Genomic DNA, 23,577 nt, shown 5'->3' with positions numbered 1-23,577 from the left:
CAGACTGAGAAATCTTTCATGTGTCCAGGAAGAAGCGAAGAATGATGTAAAGATCAGGAATACTTTCACAGTGAATTCAAACAACAAATATATAAAAGATGTTAAAACCTTGGCTGATAACCTACTCAAGCTATACAAGATAACTATACAAGATGTATATTTTCAACACTGAAGCACACCTTTTGGTGGTTCAATATAATCTATTGATAACGTGATCCTGATTATGCTCTAAGGAAGTTTTCCTATATATGCTAATTACCTATAGCCTAAAATATTTTGCAATATCTAGTAAAACAATTTCCACAAGCACAATTTTCCCCTTTTTCTAAGAATCCAGATGGTGAGGTAAACTTTGGGCTAGTCATTACATCGAATACCTACTGTTTATAAAGGACCCTTCAGATATGGTTATAATGTACTATGCCAGAAAACTACAATTTACCAGATGAGATGCAAGCTCTTTTAGAGCTTCCATTTTTAAGCCGTAAGTTGGCTGTTTTCCCACAAGAAGCCATGTACACTGCACAGCCTCAAAGCCATGTGCTCCTCCTGTCATTTGCTAGGCAATTTTTTAGAGCAAATGTCTGTGTAATAATTATAGTTTTAAGACATGGGGTCACATTACTATTGTAGTTTTGCATGTAGCACTTGGAGTTTTTCAGGCATATTTTAAATAATTATAATAGTGAGAAGAGTTGCCAAATCATAACTTCCACTGATACCCAAATCCACTTATGTTAGCTCTCCAGAGACAGACTCTGTAAACATCAAAGACACAAACGGACAAAAAGCCACCATAGAAATTTTACAAAAACAAACAACCGGCAAGAGCAGTGGTAAGAGGGCCAAATGCAAGCTGAAAAGCTAACAAATATTTATAGTGTGAACAAGCCACAATTTGCAGCATCAGAAGAGCTCTGTGCCTAGGACCAAAGGGATGCTTGATGCTCCTTCCTCTCCTGCAAAGTAGTGTCTTACAAGACTTTGAGTTCAGCAGCTAATAAAAGTTATTGTCCTTATAACCAAATGAAAACATGGTTGATTAGTTGTAGACAAAAGGGAAGATAAATAAAAATGTTGCAAATTAAAACTACACTGAGATAAACTAGCAGGAATCATTTGCAAGCTTTATCCTAAATGTGTTAATTGTTCCTTGATCACTATTAACTAAAGAAAAAGGAATTCCCAAGCAGATACTTCCACACGCTGACTGAAAAGATCCCAAATTGACAATTCCTTACCTTTACTTTCTAAATAAGGGAAATTCTAAGTTCTTTACATCCCCCTCTCCTACTCACGTAGAGTTGTTTTTTTAATTTCATCCACCCACAGGAAATTTCTACAGCCTCATTAAACCAGACTACTAAAGGTTGTTGAACAAATGAACATGCCTGTCTTTCCCCTGAAATCCAGCTGTGCTTACAGGAACCGGGGACCTCAAAGTGCAAGGATTTTGACCTTCTGCTTCCTAGAAACAGTGTGTGGGCCACCCACTCTATCAAGTGTGCATAAAATCTTTACTCTAGAAAGTACTTTTTCGGTCTCTTAAGTGCCGGTATGTTCCGGAGACATCTCTTTTCACTGCAGACTCTCATCGGGTGATGTTATCTATTGCCTTGATTTCTATTATGCACTGTTTGACTGTCTTTATGTTGATGACATTTAGAATCTTGGATATGGCTCCAATCTCTTTAAATTTGAAATGTCCCCAAATGAACTCAACATTTTCTCCTCATTCTAAACAGATTTCACTGCCAGGTGTCCTGGCCAGAAATCTCACCATTATCTGTGACTCCTCCCTCCCATCTTTAATCAATTCACTGTCTAAATTTCTCTATTTATGCAGTTCTGCATCTCCAATGTTGATTACTGTAAGAGTACACTAGCCATTCACCCTGCCTCTAGTTTTGTTCCTTTACGATTCATTTTCCACCGTGGAGCCAAGAATTGTCTTTCTAAAATGCAGTTCCTGCTATTTACTTGCTTAAAACATCCATGTGTTTCTCTTACCCTCTGAATGTAATATATCTTTTAACAGCCTTTATGGTTTGGTTGCTACTAACTTCCCACTACATTATTTGGCAACAGCGTGCATCTCCCTGTGTTCCAACCATATTCAAATGTTCATTTCAGCTGATATGCCATGCTCATCTATGTAACTGAATCTCAATATAGGCTGTTCTCTCAAAATATTCTTCACCTCCTTTCTTCGAACCTATTCCCAAGCCTCCTCAATCTTCATGAATTTCACCTAAATAAACCTTATTCTTTAGATTGAACAGGGTAACCAAAGCCCAAGATTCTTTATCTGCAAAGCAGATTAGATGGTCCTCAGGTGTGGGTCCTCAGCATCCTGTCTTTTGTTCTTAAGATTTGCTGTAACTGACTGTCAGTGTTGTCCCCACACTAGCCACCTAGCTCCATGAATGCAAGGACTGTGTATGTCCTACCACTGCTGGATCCCCAGAATCTAATACAATAGTAGACACATAGTGGATGATCAGTCAGTATTTGTTGAGTAAGTGTTATATGAAGCAGGGTGGGGGATCTGACATTCTGTGGATGAGATATCCCCTCTTTCTAAGGAAATGAAGAGCAATAGTCAGTTCACAAGACCTTTCTCTTTTCTCTGTCTGGGTGTACCCTGGTACTGATATCATACAAGGATAGTCACGGTTCCTGCTTGTCTCATTCCTAGAGGCGCCATCCAAGATGAACATTTTCTTGGCCTTCCAGCTAAAGGAAGAATAAGCCACTTTTTTATAGGAGTATATTTTAGGAAGAATATAGTGCATACAGTGTCAGATGGAGATTTGAATCTAACTGGGAAAATTTCTATGAAAAGAGCATAAAATCATGATTTTCTATTGTCTTCCTAGCTGTGACATCTTCTCTCTTTTTTCTATTTTTCTGGAGATGTTTTTGTTGGCTCTTTTCTGCCATTTCTTTTTGCCTGACCTCTAAACCTAGGTATTCCTTAGAGAGGCTAGATCTATTAAAGCCATAGGCTCTCCTCAGGCAATGTGCATAATTTCATCATTTTCACAAACACATATATGTGTATGAATTACATGTCTGTATCTTCAGCATTGCACTTTCGCCCCCATATTTGCTGAACATTTTAGATCAAATGTCCTCTAGGTAGCTCCATCTCAACATACCTACATGGAAGTTAACATCCCCGGCACCAAATCTCCTTTTTTTTTTTTTTTTTTCTGTTGTCCTATTGCCACTCCCAGTCCCAAGCCATAGACCCAAGAGGCACTCTTGAAAACTACCTTACCCTTCCCTTCTATGTGCACCAGTTCCACAAGAACCACCCTTAAATAGGTGTTGGTTCTATCTGCTCCCTGTTTCTGGAATATCCCAACAACCATTAGACCTTTACTATCGTTTGCCCTAATAAAAACCTAAATAGACCTTCATTGTGTTATGTTAACTCTTGCAACAGCCTCCTAACTAGTTTCCCCATTTCCAGGCTTGCCAATTTCTAGGCTTGCCCATTTCCTGTTTCACCTACTACTGCATTTTTACTCGCAGCTACCAAGGTGAGCTCATCTAACTGTTTGTCCAATAGTGTCACTCTCCTCTTCCCTGCTGAAAATCTTTGGTAGCTCTCTTCAGCTATGGCTCTCATGCTTGGCTATTCGTTAGAATCAAGTGAGACGCTTTTTCATAAATATGAATGATTGGCATCCCTCTCAGTCCAACTGAATTCTCAGTCCCAGAGAGTGGGGCCTGAGCATCTGGGATTCTGCTGAACAGCCAGAGTTGAAGACTACAGGGTGGCATATGAGAATTTTCTCATCCCAATCTCTGCTCATTTCTCTACCCATCAACTACCATATCATATCACACTCTATCTGCACTAGTAACAAATATCATGCATCTATTGCACTCATTGCTACGCACACTCTGGCCACTCAGACATCTGTACTGGATTTATTCTGTTGCTCCCACTAAGACCCTCCTACCTACCTTCATTGCTCCATTGACTCTCTCATCTTTAAAGGACTTGCTGAGGCATCATCTCTTCCAGGAAGCCTTCTTTGACTTCCTACACACCCCACAACTGACTTCCAAGTCCAGGTCTCAGATGTATTCACAACTGTTCTTTTATGCTCCCACAGTAGTGTGGCCTGTAAATGTCTCTGTCATTGCACACTCCAACATGTTATTTAAATTTTACGCTCATATGTGTGTTTCCCCTACTAGACTGTGATGGCCTCCAGGTCCAGAAGGTCAGAAGTTACCTCCGCCAGCTCCAGGGACACACAGAGGCCATAGCATAACATGGGGCCCAAAGTCATCTGTTCACAGCAGTGATACTGAAGTATGGAATCGGAGGAGCATTTTGAGAAGCCCTTTTAGTGCAGGTTTTTCAAGTCTCATCATTACAGTAACTCTGGAGCTATGTTAAGAAACCTAAAAGAGGCAAAAAGAGTAACAGGAGCCAAGAGGGGTGCCAAGAGATTCAGGTTTCATGTGTGACATTTGAAACAAAGATTGAGAAGCAACCTGGAGAAATTTCCTGATTTGGTATTTAGCTCTTCACTGACCTTGACCTCTGGCCTTGGCCTCTGGAAATGGTTAAAGGCATTGACAAAGAAAAGAGAGCAGAGATCGGTGTGTGTGTGTGCGCGCACGTGTGTGTCCTGCCTCATAGCCGTTGATGAAGATTTTCTCCCTGACTAAACACCAGCCAAGCTCCTCTGAGTCCTCTTCTCAACTAACCCTCAACCTTGGCCTAAAACCACAAAATGTCAGCATAAGCAATTTCATCCACCCCCATCCCCCACATTCAAAGACGTGAACAAATACTAACATGGTTTCTAACAGCTCAAGGGCATATCCTTAGGATGATGACTCCAGTGCCATAAGTTCCTGACAGAAAGCTCAGGGCTGCAAAACAATTTACTGTTTTGTACCAGCTCCAGCCAACTCCTGAATAGGGTCCCTGTCTCCCAGTCTCAGAGGGAGGGTAGGAATCTAACTTTGATAAACGCCAGTTTGCAAACCCAGATAGCTCCACGTGGACCAACCCCACTCTCTCACATTTTGTAAACGTCCACTTCCCTGATTCTGCTCGCGTCCCTGCTGTTCCCCATCCCTAGCTCCTCATCCTTCCTCTATGAGTCCTAGCCACCTCTGCACAAATCATAGTTCAGTTCAGTTCACACTGGACCTACTTCTCTATTGCAATAGTTCATGACTAATGAAAATTTGTCGGCCGGGCGCGGTGGTTCAAGCCTGTAATCCCAGCACTTTGGGAGGCCGAGACGGGCGGATCACAAGGTCAGGAGATCGAGACCATCCTGGCTAACACGGTGAAACCCCGTCTCTACTAAAAAATACAAAAACCTAGCCGGGCGAGGTGGCGGGCGTCTGTAGTCCCAGCTACTCGGGAGGCTGAGGCAGGAGAATGGCGTGAACCCGGGAGGCGGAGCTTGCAGTGAGCTGAGATCCGGCCACTGCACTCCAGTCTGGGCGACAAAGCAAGACTCTGTCTCAACAAAAAAAAAAAAAAAAAAAAAAAAAAGAAAATTTGTCTTTACCACTTCCCTTGTGCCTGGTTTTCTTTATCTTTGACAGCACCTTCAGCAATACACATTCTGATATCCTGGGGGATCTGACTCTTGAGGCTGATGAGGCACTTAGTAGGATGACTATTCCCAGGAGAAGCTCAGTGAGCAAGAGGAGGATGAAAACCAACCAGGCAGTGGTTGGAGGAAAGTGCAGCTCAGATGAAAGCATTAGGGGTGACATATTTTAAAGAAAGAATATTTCTAATAGAAAAAGCATTTGGATCCTCAGTTAAACATTTTTGAAGAAATATTCCTCATGGCAAGGAGTTTTAAATAGAAGAATGTTCTGGTCCCCTAAACTTACTTTCTTGCCTTCTCTCCTTTCTGATTAAAAAATTTACTGTTTCTAAAACTTCCTTTTTTTCTACCTATAAAACATAACACTTTTATAAAAATGTGTCACATGAGTTTCTATACACAAGAAAATGTTAATGTAAGAAAGATTGTTACATTATTTGATTTAGGGAATTGACTTAATTTATACAATCTGAATTTTTAAAAATTCTTTATCCATGTTCTGGCCTTTAACATTTGTTTCCTTGATATAGTTCCCTGTTACATAGTTTTGTAATTTAAGTTCATGAAAGCTTAAATTACTTTAAAGCATAAAAGAACAGAAAGCAAACTTAGATTGAGACAAATAAAATAAAACAGACAGTAGAGATATCAATAGATTTACTTAGATCCATTCACTTAGCATCAATGCATAACACATTCCAAAAGCGAGCATATATTAAATTTAAAATGGATCATCTTAATTGGATTCAATAATTGCATAAATGGTCAAACGATTTTCATTTTCTATGTTTTGGGCCATGCATTTCATTCCTTATTGGTTTGCTTTATTGAATTAACATAACAATTATTTGTTTTAATAGGAATAGAGAAAATAATCATGAGAAAGAGCAGTGGCGGAGCATATACTTCTTACTCCTGCTGCACACAACATATATGGCAGGTGATGATACCAAACAGCTGACTTCTGCAGAGACCTAAATGGCACATCTTGGCACATGTGGATAAGTATAATGTTTAGTAATCTAAAAAATGAGAAAATATTATAAAAATAGAAGAAGTAGAAAACCCTAGACAAGTTAAAATACAGAAAAATTTTAAGCAAAGTTATTTGAATCAGGCAATATTTAATATATCAAATATTAATCTTAATAACTATGTATAAAGTAATCTAAATCCAGGACACTAACCATGTCAAAAGGCAGCTGGCCTCCTGACCACCTCACAATCCTTTGCCAGGATTAGTGTTCTCTGATTACATACTTGGGCACCCCCTGATTACAATAGTACTTGTTTATTATTGAGATTATAAAAATAACCATTCTCTAAATGATTACACATAGTAAATAAAATTAGAACTATACATAAGGATTTGAATAACTGCAATTTCTTTAAGGACCACTTGCAACTTCTTCTGTCTGTTTCACAAACCTGCAGAGGAGAAATGAGACAGAAGAAAATGTGCTTAATAACATGTTTACATTATAGCATATTAAAAAAGAAAAATTGCAATTTTAATGCTTTCCTCTATTGCAAGGAACTTTTACAAGGATATTGACATTAGAATACTACCTCTATTAATCATATTTGCAGCCTATATATCAATTTCTGATATCTGTATAAAATTCTAATCACATTAGATGGTGATATGGCTAGGCTTTGTGTCCTCACCCGAATCTCGTGTTGAATTACAATCCCCATAATCTCAAGGGAGATGCCAGGTGGAGGTAATTGAATCATGGGTACGATTTCCCCCATGCTGTTCTTGAGATAGTGAGTTCTCATGAGATCTGATGGTTTTATAAGGGGTTCCTCCCCGTTCACTTGGCACTTCTCCTTCCTGCTGCCTTGTGAAGGAGGTGCCTTGCCTCCCTTTTGCCTTCTGCCATGATTGTAAGTTTCCTGAGGCCTCCCAGCCATGCTGAACTGTGAGGCACTTAAATCTCTTTTCTTTATAAATTACCCAGTCTCGGGTATGTCTTTATAGCAGTGTGAAAACAGACTAATACAAATGGCAAGGGAAATAGTCATGTTTCTAGAATATTTTACATGATTTTTCTGCTTTGTGTCATAGTTATATTTAATGTTTTTGATTCGCCAATGTAGACCATAAACATTTTGAAGGAAGACCTTCAATCTCCATCTTACTCACAGGACCTGAAATAATGCTTTGTGTGTGGCATTTGCTCAGTAAATATTTATTTGATGCAAGAGAGGGAGAAAAGTTAGAGAGGAAGAGAAAGAGAGGGAGAGTCTGGTTGTTTTTGCACACACTTTTTGTTTATCTGGAATGCTTTACTTATTCCAACCAACCCCAGCTAACTCTTTTATCAACTGCATCTTTCTTTCCTTTAGGCCTCACCCTTAGACATTACTTTCTCTTGACCCTTTGACTACTAGTCAAGACAGAACTCTCCTGATGTGCATACTTATCCTCATACTTCTATAATCACCATCAGCAGCATTTTTCTATAAATAGCTGTTCACTGTGTGTCTTCTCCACAATTTAGTAAGTTCCATGATGAGAAAACCTATGATTGGTGCTGTATCACCCATGATAATGACATGTGCTATTCTCTGACAGTAGTTACTGATCTATTACAGGTTTTAAATATGAATCACATGAGTGACAATTTACTTGATTAGAGCTCTTGAACTGAACAGCAGTATGCCTGTACATCATACAAAGTGCACTTGACGGGCTGAGGAAGAGAACCATGTGATAGTTCTGTACCTATATCCTTAATATATATCTCATCCTTCATAATGAATTCATAGCTTTCTAATGTACAGATTGCTATAATTTTTCTAATCAATCTCTTTTTTTGGTTATTAGGTTGTTTCTATTTTTTACATGCTTTCCATGTTTTCTTGTAAAACATGTTTCATGCTTTATTATAAAACATATGGCAATGAACATAATATTCTGATAGCTATATCATAGTACATTGAAGAAATTATTTATTCAGGTAATGTCCTAATGCAGAATTATTGAGTCAAGAGCAATTACAGCGGAGCAAAATTAAATGAGCAGACAAGGGTAACAGTAAACTTCCCATTACTCAAGGTGTTTATGTAGAGTCTGGGTACTGCAGGGGTACTGGCAGGGGTACTGGCAGGGTTACTGCAGAGAAAAGGCGAGCATTAGTTAGTGAAGGAGTGGCTGGTTCTAAATTCTTTCCAGTTTGATATTCTGTGATTATATGAGAGGTAAGGACAAGCTCAACACCTTTGCTTTTCTCTGGTAAATACTTAAGAGATGACAAAGTGATTTATTTTTTATCTTTGTGTATCCAGTTCATAAAATCGCCTCACATTCATGGACATGAAATTGTTCTGAGATCCTATAACTGCAGGGGATATATAATAGCATCATAGAGTCCATGGCCTGTATGTGGGAGAATATGTTTTTCAGCCCATATATATCTAGTAGATACTATTTTTTCCTGCCGAGGAGAAAGGGTTTAAAATCCCCATCTTCCCACCTTAGCAGGGGGGAATGCAGACTAAATGAGAACTCCAAAACCTATAGAACACACACACACACACACACAGAAACACACACACACACACACAGAAACACACACACACACACACACACACACACACAGTCTCTCTCAGGAAATCTTATAATCTTATGCAGTTACTTGGAGAAAATCCTATTCTCATTAGAGGTCATGAGGACTATGTATTTTTTTAATACAAATCCTGAGCAGTTTTAGAAGGTACCCATCATTACCTGACATTGATATTAAGTGCCCTGAGCAAACATACCAGAGTAGACCAGTGTAGGACAAGAAGAGCATGGAACGCAAAGAAGAAGATCTGCGGAACCTGCACAACGAAAGAAACAGAGATAATATGCCAGGCCAGAAAAAATCATCGATTAAATACCATTCCCTAGCCCTTTAACCAATTTCTAGTGAAGATTAATTGAAATTAATATCAAAACTATATTTATAGTATGTAGTGTCCTGCAATTCTAAATTTTAACTGCTTAGTAGTGTGTATACCCTCATTCCATTATTCAGTCATTTTCCACTTAAACCTCTGGTAATTTTTCCAATAAAATCTAAGGCAAAATGCCCCTCCAGGTAGTGTTCTGGATATGCATATAGTCTGTGTGAAGATCCCATAAGAATTGCAGTCATAATTGTGATGCCCAGCGTGGGTTAGGCAGGAAAGCCATGGTCTGCTCTGCAGACTGCTCCCCTAACACAGCTTATTCAGCCCCAGGCAGGTACATGCTACTTATTGTGATGCTACAAAATTATAAATTACTATCGTATTATCAAGATATATGATTTCATGAGGTAGTATATATATGTGTGTATGTCTGTGTCTGTGTATATGTGTATATATATGTGTGTACACATATATATGCAAACACACTATATTGTCTGGTTCATAGCATTATAGGCTAAATGTGATTCCTCTGAACCCAGCCCAGAGGCAGAAGAATATAAGACTATCTTTGAAGGAAGGAAAAAGTAGTGCCTAGTGGGGAAATGGGGCTTGACTATTCTAGTTCAAAAGAGTGGCAAAATAAAACAGAGGGTGAAAGCAGATGAAATAAGAAAGATAAGCAATTCCACTTGTCTGGAAAAGAATGGAAATAGATGAAGTTCAAATTTTCCACAGCATCTCTTGGAACACTAGCCCTACAAGATGTTAATCTAGATGATTCACAAACAAATGGTTATTGGTCAAATAATTTTGGACAACATCATACTATATCTGATTTTTTAAGGATCAAAATATACAACAGCACATTAAAGATTCGTAGAAGTCCTACACTAAGGAAAATGATTTAACCTGATATTTACCAAAGTTATTTTATAACAGATTTTTATAGAACACTCACTTTTAAAAATCCTATAAAGCATTCATTGGTTAAGTGCTACTTCAACTAGAATGAAATGGCTTATTGATTTGGTTGTCATTTCATACATTCTGCAGCAAAATGGAAAAAAAGCTTGGATTTTATATTCAGCTAGACCCGAGTTTAAATTTTATCTTCACCCTTTCCTATATATGTCACCTCAAGGAAGTTAGCATCGCTCAGCATCCTTCACAGAGGATGGTTCTAAGCAAAACACCTTTAGAAGGATCAAGTAATGGGCATTTAACATTTTTCAGTATTAAAATTTAGATGAATAGGAACTAAAAAAATATTTGGATTGAAGGTAGAGGTTGTATATAGAAGGTAGATGCTGGATACAGCTGGAGAACTTGGTGAATTGTTAGAAATCTTATACATGGGAGGGTTTGAAATAAAATAATGATCTATTTATGTTCGAGTGTTCTTTGCCACCCAAAGGTGTTAAAGCTGCTGGCAAGGGAGTGGTTGAATTCATGCTCTGTATTAGTGGTTCTTAAATTTTAGAGTGTATAAGAATCAGTCACAGGGCTTTTTAAAACACAGATTGCTGGGCTCCAATATCAGAGTTTCTGATTCAGTAGATCTGGGATGGAGCCCAAAGAAACTGTGCTTCTACTAATTAACAAGAGATGTTGATACTGATACTGCTGGTTTGAGAACTCCACTTTGAGCATCACTGTTTCGGCGTAGCACAGACCTTAGAGTGAAGGATGAAACTAGCTGTGGTCTTACACACTTGGAGATAGACGAGTAATCAAGTGTCTGGGTACCAAAACAAGACTGAAGTGCAAGTTTAGTAGAAAATGAGGAATTTTAAGGGAAGGAGGTTTGTGACAGATAGCAGATTACAGTAATGTAAGACTTTAGAGTTGGATGCTATTTCACATTTGATAAGAAAAAATATATATACAGCCTACGAGAATAACTAGATTTGAGAAGCAAGGAATTATAATGGCAGGATATTGGGTAAGTCACCCAAGTAGGAATTAAAATTTTCTGATGAAAATAGTTGTGGTAGGGAGGAAAACAGTGAGCCAGATGTAAGCATCTCACAGGAATGAAGAAAAGTGATTGGTAAGACTATAGAGACCAGGACGAGAACAGAACAACAATAAATGGTAGGAGCCTTTAAAAAAGAATTTCAGGTAGAATGTTGATGCTATCTCATGGTGCTTGGCACAGGGCAATGGAAAGAAGCAACAGCTTCCTCTGGTGGAGGCTAACAGGGACCCAGTGTTTTCTAGGAGGAACTCATTTCAAATAAGACTAAAAAAAAACATATAAAGTATTATTTTAATACCACCGAAGAACAATCAATTTGCCAATCAAGTTCCAGTCCCATAGAGCATGGTGCAAAGATCTGGAAAATATTCAACAATACAAGTGCAGGCTAAGACTTTATTTTGATGAGCATGGGGCAAAGGAGGGTGGCCAAGGATAACAGAGAATCAAAAAACAGAATTAACTGATTTCAAGTTTCTGAAATAAACTTTGTCATAAGGCTTTTCTTGCATGGAAATTACTTAGGCATTCAGCCTGGTACTGCTTCCTTCTCTTTTGAAGTAGGACTCCCCTATACTGGGGATAACCCATTATTTCCTATACTTGTGTGAATGTAAGAAATGAAGCAGCTTTGATGGGGGAAACAACAAATAAGAGAGTGGCCATCAACTCTGAAAATAAACATAATATTATGGATTAGAACACTATTTCTTCTTGAGGATAACGCCATATGCTACAAGTTTTTTCAGAGAGAAATAGCAAAACAAATCTCCTAAGGCAATGCACGACAAAGCACGTGTTGGGATTAAAGTGAATTCTATGTTGATGCACCATGTTCATTGCAACTCTGATGAACTATGTTTACTACAGAAGAACAGCACATTGAACATATGATATGTCATTGAACACATCCTGTTTTCTATCAGATATCAACAAACCACTTATTACATGCATGTATCTGTGTTTCTAGCGGTTATGACCTCCCTGAATAAACAGAAGACAAAGATAGAGACTTAGGTGTGGCCACTTCTCAAGTGATCTTTAAAAGTTACGTAGCCAATTTGAACTAAATTTATTCATTTATTAATTCATGAAGTTGATTCACTAAATATTTGTTAAGTAAAAAAATTATGAATGCATAAACATCTATTAAGTATTTGTTGAACATTTACAATGAAAAATAGGGATTTTAAGATTAAACTTTTCTTAATAGGCTAATTTTTTATAGTTAGGTAGAAGCGATGTATAAACTATAAAGCCTTATATAAGTGGTAGAAGCTTAAAAAACTTTTTTAAAGTTTTAAAATGGATAATCCTGTGTGTCCTAATATGGAAGAGAAAGTCACATATAATTTATGTCTAAGAACACAAGGAAAAGCTATGTTTTTGGTCTGAAGAATGTTTAATTATACTAAAGATGATATACAGTTTTGAGATACTTAGTCAACATTTCAAAACAAGCCATTTTGAAGAAATTTGGCAGCATGCTTTGAGCAGTTGTTGTACTTTTAATAGCTTACCATGGGATTGAAAACATACTTAATGTAATTACTAGATGCTATTTATTTTATTCTGTCAAAATTCTAATTTTTATGTTTATCATATATGGCTCCCTTAATTTTCTGGATGACTTTGCTTGTAGATAATAATTTGGAACACTGTAAATATAACTAAATCAAGTTGAAGTTTCTATTAAAAGCAGATTTTCTACTCAAATGTATTACTGCTTCAGTTTCTTTATAAGTTGTGTTCCCTTATTTTCTTATTTTATAGTGTTTTCTTTACGTTAAAACTATTTCAGTGTAGAGTGAGATCATTCCTCTCTTGATGTTATCTTTACACACATCCCTCCCACCCTGAAAGGTTTATTTAGCTTTTAGGGACACAGTGAAATTTCGGAGTAGAGGATATGGTCTTGGGCTAGATTTGAACTTAAATTGCACTTACTAATTCTGTATTCTTGGGAAAAAATATTTAACAAATCTGAGTTTGTAAAATCATATTAATAATGCCCATATAATAAATTGTCACAAGGATTAAATAAGATACCACTACATGGCACATAAGAATCAAAATTTAATACATGTTACTTCTGTCCCATTTCCTCCTCCTTCAGAAATGCATTTGTTTCTGTATAAGCCTTAAAATGTCAATGGCTCATAACAGGCTTTAAGGAGAAATGGAATGCTGTAATTCTAAATACCTCCCGAAAAGAGATTTGGTGGATCTATTTAATGTTAGTGATTGCAGCAGCAGACCATCTGGAGCAGCTGCTGTGAAGACGCCAGCTGTAGCAGGGGAGGCGTGACCAGGGATCTGCACTCTATGGAGCCGGTGGAAGCTGGGAAAAGGTGGAAGCTGCCTGCGTCTGAGTTGGCAGGTGGTAGCCCCACCCAAAGGGCACAGGTGCAGCTGCCCAGTCACAGCTTTGGACCCAGGCATCCCTGTGCTCTTGGGGGCCCAGCAAGACCACCTGCCTCTGCAGGCTCAGAAGTGACTGCTCCCACTGCCTGGTCTTTCCCCGACTCCTGATGCCCACTCTGATCTCAGAGCAAAGTTGTGGCTCAGTTCGGGCACTGTCACAACCCAACTGGGTGTCCATGCACTTGGGGCAGTGCTGACATGCCAGCCCCCTGCTGCCTCAGCCCCCTCCAGGCTTTGAGCACCCACAAGCACGGGAGAAGGGCTGACGGAGTGCTGAGGGCAGTTCAGTGAGGGTCTACAGGCACCCTATGGCACAAACAATCTGAGTGCCATGGGCACCATGAATGGCAGGTTGATGGTGGTAGGAGGTAAACATGCTCCAGGGCAGAAAGGGGTGAGTCCCCAGTAAAGTCCTACTTTCAAGCTGTGGATGAACTGAAGCCTGGGGGCTGGGCTGCCAGTTCCGCAGACCAGAGTGAGAACTTACGATGTTTCTCCTGGGCCCACCCACGGACCAGTCAGTACACACTTCCTCCCCTCTGAAGCCCATAAAAACCTGGACTCAGCCAGACTTGGTCAAATGTGGAACTACCTGTCCGTGGAGAGGAGCTACCCACTGTGGGTCTCCTCTCAGGTGAGAGCTGAGCAGATATCAGGATGACCTGCCTGCAGAAAGGAGCTACCCAGTTGGAGTCACTGGAGAGCTGTCCTGTCACTCCATAAAGCACTTCTTGACCTTACTCACCCTCCAGTTGTATGCGTACCTCATTCTTCCTGGATGCAGGACAAGAACTTTCAACTCCCAGATAGCGGGACTGAAAGAACTATAACACAAATGGGGTTGAAACATGCCCCTCACTCACCACCGTGTGGGCTATGAGAAGGAGAGAAGAGCTATGGCCCTGCAGGGACCCCAGACCTAGGAGCTCCCTGAGTCAGGGCTTTGACACCCTCTTTGGGGCTCTGTGGTTCCTGGCATTTCCAAACTTACAGGCACCACCACATTCTTCAGTGTCAACAGCAGAAGCTGCTTGTGGTATGCCTAGTCCAGCTGCAGCCTCACAGGAGCCAACACCCATACTGGTGCCTGGAGCTGCCTGCCCTCCCGCAGCCAGCATGCCTGGCTGTGTGCAGCAGCCAGACCCTGTGCCTGCTCACTCATGCACCCCTTACTACTCTGTGCCTGGCTTGACCTTGACAGGCATGGAATCTGGGAGGGTAGCATGAGCCGAGCACAGCCTGCCAGGCCAAGCAGGCAGGATGAGACCAGCAGGCGCAAGCAAAACTAGGCAAAGGTACCACTGGCCACAGATGTTTCCAGCTGGTGAAGCAATACCCCAAAGATCCCCAAAGACTGACATTAGGCTATGTGTCAGTTTTCTCAATTTATTATTCAATTAGCTCTCCGTTACAATATATGCTAACTCAGTAAGAAAAAATTATTATGTCATACTTTTGGAGCTCTGGGCTTAGAGCTCTTCTTTTTAATCTTCACATGCCCTCTTTATTATGCCTACACAAGTAGTTTCTTCAGCCACCATGTCTATCCTCAGAGTACCTCCTATGAGACCATGCCAGTTAACTTCTATACTAGCTCAAACAATGGAAATACAGTGTAACATCTGCTGGAGGGAATAGTTTATTCATTGGTTTTCTTCACTTAAGTCTGAAGTAGGAGGAAAAAGGAGAATGAAACACTAAGGTAGGTTGGGATCAATGATGGTATAGCTCTGGGTCCCCCAATCAGGAGCATGAAATATTTACATGGTGAAAATCCTGAGTAATGGGTTCTCTTTTTTTTTTTTGTTTTCCTTTCTTAATTGCTCAAGCCGGACTCCAACTCCAGCTCTCGCCTCAGCCTCTCAGTAGCTGGGACCACAAGCATGCACCACCATCGCTGGCTCCAAAACCCTTTCCTTCAGCTTGAGAGAGCACCTAAGAGCATTGCATAAGATAAATATATCACCCATGAACTCATCTAATAGAGAGGTCACTCTTTTTGCCCCAAATTAAGACTATAAAACCTTTCCCCTGTAGTGCTAAATTGTATCAGAAGCATAAATTGAATGTAGAAGCCATAGAATAATTAAGAGACACAGAAAAATGAGCTCTAGTTTCACAGGTGAAAAGAGAAATCATTTCTAGTTAGTAAGTAAAAGGCAGAAAGTATTTAGCAGAGAACCCTAGAGGAGAGCATTTGCCTTTACTCTCATGTAGTTAGTATATCCCTGATAGTTAAAATCTGACAATTGGGCAACTGTAGATGCACTTGAGTGCAAGCCCTTTCTCTGCAATTTACTAGTCTGGGACCATCGGGAAGAAGCAAGACCTTAGCTGAGTCTTCTGACTCCCAGGTTTTTTCCACTTCATGATAGCCTCCAGAAAAAGGAAATTAGCCTCCCACTGAGAAAGTTAAGTGGCGGATGTGTATGCTCAGAAGAAAAGATGAATCATTAGTAAATTATAGTGAACACTTAAGTGACTGGCAACAAAACTATATAAAGGAGTGAGACTATTATGTCAATAATTACATCAGTAAAAGTAAATAGAAACCTAATAATAAGCAAAAGACTGAAGTCCTTGTAGGAGAGCAGATAAACTAAATACAGTTGTCCCTAAGGGTTCCAAGACCCCTGTGGATGTTAAAATCCAAGCATGCTCAAGTCCCTTATAAAAAATGGCACAGTATTTGCAAATAACCTATGCATATCCTCTCATATATTTTAAATCATCTCTGCATTACTTATAATAACTAATACAGTATAAATGTTATGTGAATGTTTTTACACTTTTTTATTATTTCTTGTTTTTGAATATGTATTTTTGATCCGTGGTTGGTTGAATCTGCAGATGTAAAACCCAGTAGATACAGCAGGATGACTTCATTGCTGCTCTTTTCATAAGTAGAAACCATTTTATATGGTATATACTTAAAAGTAAAACTTAGAACTAATATTTACCAAGCACATACTATGTTTGGCAAAACTAAAAACCATTAAAAAGTAAATATTTTCTTAGTCCATGAAAACAAAATGCAAAAATCTGAAAATTTACTGGCTCTGCCCAAATTTATTGAAATATTTTAGAGTGTAAAAATCCCTATCCAGTAACAGCAGGATAAATTATTCAGATTAAGCATTCCACTGAAAGTGCATAGAATAGCTGGATAAAATATTTTTAAAAATCTGTGTGAAGGCACCAAACATCTATCAAAGCAGTAAAGTATTAAATGGCCAATATCCCAGATAATGAAGAAATAAAGAGAAATGAGCATACAATTTGGAGACATGCTTCCTCTAAAGGTATCTACCAATTTCAGAAGAGACTCCTGGGAGGCTGAGACCCTAAAGAAGGGTTGTAAAATCCTCCCAGGCTAAAGGAAAAAAGAAAGTGTAGTTGTAATCTTACTGAGAAATGTGACCCAAATAAATTCCCTAGGTTTTAAGTTTCTAGACTGAAAGGCCACACTGGAAGATTAAGAGTAAAATGGAAATATACAGCCCTTGCAAGGAATAAAGCCCAACTTAAAATCTTTTAGATTTTTTATTTAATTCAAATAATCTCGGATTGTTAGTTTCCCTGTACCTCTGCTAGAAGCAAGATAAAATACTCTCTAAAAGAAGATAACATCACCATAGGCTTCAAATTATCTTTGCAACATATCATATATAATGCTCAACACTTAATCAAAAATAAGCAGACACACATGATGACAAGGCCATGTGTTCTAAAGCCAAGAAAAAATAACAAAGAATAGAAACACCCACAGGAATCACATAATAAACTTATCAAACATGGATTTTAAAATAAACATGCTTAATAAGAAAATTAAAGATAATATCTAGAATTTTAGAAAGAAGTAGAAACTACAAATGAACTAAATAAAAATGCCAAAATAAACAAAATTACAAGTCAACTTATATATTAAACAGCAAATTTGATAGCATTAAAGAGAGAAACAAACTACATTTATTCAGAATCATACTCAGAGTTAAATGGATGGAAATATGTGAGCAGGAAGTAAGGAGAATTATTTTGCATATAGTTAGAATGTCTAGTATATGTGTAATTGAAGGCTTTGGTGATCTTAAAACATAGTCTTCAAATTCTTTTGTTTTCCCAAGTGGTAGAACTATGTCCATTGACCTTGACTATTTTAACTATGACTGCTTGACCAACAAAGATGGCCAATGTGGTGTTGTGAGTTTCCAAGCTCAGGACTTAAGGAATAGGACTTTTCCACTTCCTGTCTTTATTCTTACAATGCAGCCACAATAATGTGAAAAAGTCCAAATATTTCATGGAGAGGTCTATATTTCCTATAGACATGAGGAAATGTCTATAGGAGAGAAATCAAGGTCTTTGGTCAGCAGCCTTGAATAAACTCTCAGCCAACAGTAACCACCAATTTACTAGACATGAGAGTTAACCATCTTGCAAGTGTATCCTCCAGTTCTAGGTAAATCACTGCAGCTGACATGTCATGGAAAAGGCATGAGCCTCCATGCTGAGCCCTGCCCAAATTGCAGATATATGTACTAAATGAGTGATTATTGTTTTAGACCAATAACATTTGGGGTGATTTGTTAGGCAGCAATAGCTGAATGGAAGAGGAACCAAAACAAGACTCAAAAGAGAACAAGGCACAATCCACAACTACCAAACATATAAAAACGATAGATTTAGAAACACTGTGATCATCCAAGTTTAATACAAAGAACCTAGGATTAAACTGAGCTTAATCACATGTAGGTTTACCATGATAAAGCTGCAAAAATAAAAGACAAATGGGAAATCTTAACATTTGAAGAAGTAATAATCTAACAGGTGACTAAAAATATTATTAGTAGTAATAATCAACAGGTGAAAATAAAATGACAGATACCATTTTATCTTCTCAACATAAAGATGAAATGGTATCTTTGAAGTGCTGAAAGAAAAAAAAACTTTCTTGATTTTTAAACTCAGTGAACATATCCCTTAAAAGCAGAAACTGAGAAATTTCAGGCAAAGATAATTCACCACCAGTAATTACAAACTAAAACAAATATTGGTTTTTGTTATTTAGGCAGAACAAAGGTGATCCAATATGTAATTTCAGAGATATTGAAAAAAAAAGGAATAGTGACAAACAGAATAAAACTGGGAAAATATAAATGGATATTGGCAATATTTTAAAATAATAATAAAGCCTTATGGTGTTTTAAAATATAGAGGATTTAAATACATGCCAACACTCCTGTAAAATTCGGGATGAAGAGATACAAAGCTAAAAATGTTTTAAGTTTTACAAAGCTAAAATATAAAAGGACCAATTAACCTGAAACTTTTCCACATTAAGCAATACATTGCTGCAATCTCAAGAACAACTATTGAAATAATCTTAAAAGAGTATATAACCTTCAAGCTAAAATAGAATAAAAGAGCAATAACAAAAAAATTATCCCAAAAAAGGCAAGAAAGAGGGAAAATGAAAACATAACATAGTGGGGAAAATAAAATATAAAGTATAAAGTAAGTTGATAATATAGTAAATTAAAAAAATAACTATAATAATAATTATACTATGCACAAGTAGACTCAATGAGTTAAACAGAAAGGATTGCTAGAATTGATTAAACAAATAGCCTAACTACACGTTGTTTTTGAAGAGAATTGTCTGATATATGTGAATACAGAAATGATGAAAAGTTAGAGAATAAAAATCATACACCATATAAACCAATTTTTAAAAAGCTGGGTTACCGATGTCATAGAATGTGGAATTTAATGCAGAATTAATTGCTAGGGATACAGGGAAATGTCTCCTAATAATAAAAAGTTCAATTCACCAGGAAGATACACTTCTAAATTTATATAAAACTAATAATATAGCACCAAACTGTATAAAGCAGGAATTGATACAAAGAGAAACAGTCAAACCCATAATCATAGCAGGAGGTGTTGACACATATCTCTTGGTAACTGATAAAACAACAGCCCCCAAAACATACAGTAAGACGATGGAATATTTGAACAACACAATCAGCCAACTATACCTAACGGACACGTAAAGAAAACTGCACTCAGCAACAGCAAAATACATTTTACCATTGTTTTCCTAGAACTTGGTGCTTCTAAATATTTGCCCAAAGCTGGTCATTTACTGGATCATTAAGGAAGTCTCAACACATTTCAAATGATTTAAACCATCCATACAGAGCTTGTTCTTTCAACAAAATAAATGCAGGATGACAATAAAGCTGGACTTAAAGGAAACATTTAAAACTTAAACCCACATATCAGAAAAAAAATGCAAGCCTGAAATTCAATGAGGCGGCCATCTACTTTGTGCCAGATATCTTCTATTTTTCTGCCAGATATAATTGTTGTCTTTAATACCAAGCTTTTTGCTTAAGGAGACTGAAGTTTGCGGTCTGTATCAACAGAACTCCCAAACTCTCTCCTTATATACAGCTTTTGCCGTAAGGAGCCTCAGCTAAGAATGAAGGAATGGAAGAGAGTAAAAATTGAGGGTATTTATTCTGCCTGAATCCTTCATCTTAATCTAGTTTTTCTTTTGTTGTTGTTGTTTTGTTTTTTTTTTATTTTGAGGCCGAGTCTCACTCTGTAGCCCAGGCTGGAGTGTGGTGGCGCAGTCTCGGCTCACTGCAAGCTCTACCTCCCGGGTTTATGCCATTCTCCTGCCTCAGCCTCCCGAGTAGCTGGGACTATGGGCACCCGCCACCACGTCTGGCTAAATTTTTTTGTATTTTTAGTAGAGACTGGGTTTCACTGTGTTAGCCAGGATGGTCTCGATCTCCTGACCTCGTGATCCGCCTGCCTCGGCTTCCCAAAGTGCTGGGATTACAGGCGCGAGCTACCGCATCCGGCCTAGTTTGTCTTTCAATATTTATTTATTTATTTATTTAGAAGCAGGGTCTTACTCTTGTCAGCCAGGCTGGAGTGCCCTGCTGCAATCACAGCTCACTGCAGCCTCGACCTCAGGTGCTCAGGTGATCCTCTTGCCTCAGCCTCCCAAGTAGCAAGTAGCTGGGAATACAGATATGCACCTAATTTTAAAAGTATTTTTAGTAGAGAGAGGGTTTTGCCATGTTGCCCAGGCTGGTCTCAAACTCCTGGGCTCAAGCAATCTGCCTGCCTTGGCCTCTCAATTGAAGGTTATAGTTAAAGTTAATTAGATGAATTAAACCCAATTGGTTTTCTTAAATTCTATGTGCGATTAATAAAGGGGATACTTAGCTTTACCATACTGACTGATGAAAATAATATTATATTTCTTCAAGGGTATTTATAAAATTCTTGCATCTGATTTGATTCATAAAAGCATATTATTTAGTACTTAGATATTAAATCTCTAGTCAAGATGATCTGAAAAGTACAGAATAAGTAACATGCTATCTATCATCAGGGGTATTTTATTTTAATTGAGGTGAAAATATGAGCAGTATAAAACAATTGCAAAAGTTTGAAGATGGCAGATTTGGCTCTTGTTAAGTTTCAATACATAGGGCCTTAAATGAGAAAATGACAACAAAGCTGAGGAAAATTGATTTACATCAGTGAGGATGTTTTGTTACACTGCAATTATTCTGAAACTAGACTCATTACCACTGCAGATACATTGAAGATGCTATTGATGATTTTTTTTTTTTAATTGTCAGTTGACAGTGAACCTTTCATGGACTACCAAACTCAATTCTCTACATAGAAATGTTTGTAATAAATGTTCATAAGCAACACAAAAATATTATTCTAAGCTATTAGAAAATCAAGAACACTTTCAATACTGCCTATTTTTTAATTTGTGAAATGTAATGTGCAAAAAATACTATGAAAAGTATAATTCAGTTTAAAAAACATGACCCATTGACCACCATCTAAGTTAAGAAATATAATTCTGACAGCCTTGAAGCTCAATCATTATTACCTGCACAAAACTATTATAAATACATTTATATAGATATAAATATATAGATATATTATATTATATATATTTTATATTTTTATTTATAATAACTATTATACGATATAATAATCTATTATAAATTTATATAGATATAAATTTAAAAGGTAAGGATTTACTTGCCTTTCTGTATATTTTAACAAGGTATCAAAGCATATTGAAAAACTATGGTTTAGATTTTCCTGATTATCATAGAAATTTTGGTCTCCTTTGATTATTGTAGAAATTTTGGTCTTTTAGGTCATCCCTGACCTAAAAGAGAAATGCGTCAGTAGTTCATCAAGTATGATGTTTTCTGTAGGATTTTTGGAAATACACTTTTTTTTTAGATTAAGAAATTTTTCTTACAGTTCAAAGCCACTGAATTTTTTGTCATGATTAGATGTCAAAATTTATTGAACACTTTTTATGCATTATTGACATCATGTTTCTCATTTATTATGTTAGTGTGGCTAATTTCGAGATAAATTTTCAAAAATTGATTTGGTAATATATTTCTGTAATAAACTCAATGTAGCAGGGATGTATTATCCTTTATACGTGATAGGAATTGGTTTAGTACCAATTTGTTTAGAATTTTTATATCTATGTTCATAAGTCAATTGGCTTATTTGGCAAAAAGTTTTTCTTTCTTATAACTCCTTTTATGTATTGGAATCGAGGTTAGCTAGTCTTATAAAATGGAATGGGAAGTGTTTCCTCTTGGATTCTATGCAAGTGTTTGCATAATATTAGAATTATTTCTTAAAAGTTTAAAAGAATTCAGGCCCCATATGGACCTGAAAATATTTGTATATGAGGTTTTTATTTATTTTTTATTTTTTATTTTTTTGGAGACGGAGTCTCACTGTGTCACCCAGGCTGGAGTGTAATGGCGCGATCTCAGCTTACTGCAACCTCTGCCTCCCGGGTTCAAGCAATTCTCCTGCCTCAGCCTCCCTATTAGCTGGGATTACAGGCATGCGCCACCAAGCCCGGCTAACTTTTTTGTATTTTTAGTAGACACGGGGATTTCACCATATTGGCCAGGCTGGTCTCGAACTCCTGACCTTGTGCTCCACCCACCTCGACCTCCCAAAGTGCTGGGATTACAGGCGTGAGCCACCGCGCCCGGTCCTTATATGAGGTTTTTAAATTATGAATTTAATTTTTTAGATATATGACTACTCAGATTTTGTATTTCCTGTGTGTCAGCTTTGGTAAATTGTATTTTCTAGAGATTTCTGTGTTACATTTGAATTTTAAGGTTTGTCTAATAAACTCTGAAAATATGTATCACTAATACATGTAAAATTGAATGCACAAATATATTCTTCATGGTATTGTTTAAAATAATTTTAGGCCAGACATGGTGGTGTATGCCTGTAACCCCAAAACTTTGGGAGGCCGATGTGGGCAGATTGCTTGAGCTCATGAGTTTGAGACCAGCCTGGGCAACATGGGGAAACCTTGTCTCCACAAAAACCACACACACAAAAAAATATATATATCTGGTATGGTGGCATACACCTATAGTCCCAGCTACTCAGGAGGCTGAGGTGAGAGGATGGTGTGAGCCCGGGAGGCAGAGGTTGCAATGAGCTGAGATCACACCAAAGCTCTCCAGCCTCAGCAAGAGACAGACCTTGTCTCAAATAATAATAGTAATACGTTTTCAATGGCATATGAGCTGTGGAAGAGTGATTAAATAAGTTATAATATGT

General features: G+C 37.7%; 1 protein-coding gene across 1 annotated transcript in view; it reads right to left on the bottom strand.

Moving 5' to 3' along the window:
• Positions 1–6,242: 6,242 nt before the first annotated feature.
• Positions 6,243–23,577, bottom strand: part of LOC105537003 (chromosome unknown open reading frame, human C8orf34) — a 371,753-nt gene continuing 354,418 nt past the window's right edge. Inside the window, 3 exon segments of the mRNA XM_011976495.1 lie at positions 6,243–6,985; positions 6,987–7,031; positions 9,375–9,438. Coding sequence (XP_011831885.1) covers positions 6,959–6,985; positions 6,987–7,031; positions 9,375–9,438 — 136 coding nt within the window. The 3' untranslated portion in view covers positions 6,243–6,958.

The sequence above is a fragment of the Mandrillus leucophaeus genome, unplaced genomic scaffold (genome assembly GCF_000951045.1).
Source record: "Mandrillus leucophaeus isolate KB7577 unplaced genomic scaffold, Mleu.le_1.0 Scaffold167, whole genome shotgun sequence".
NCBI lineage: Eukaryota > Metazoa > Chordata > Mammalia > Primates > Cercopithecidae > Mandrillus > Mandrillus leucophaeus.
The sequence above is the reverse complement of the archived record's forward strand: the minus strand, read 5'-3'. Positions and strand labels throughout refer to the sequence as shown.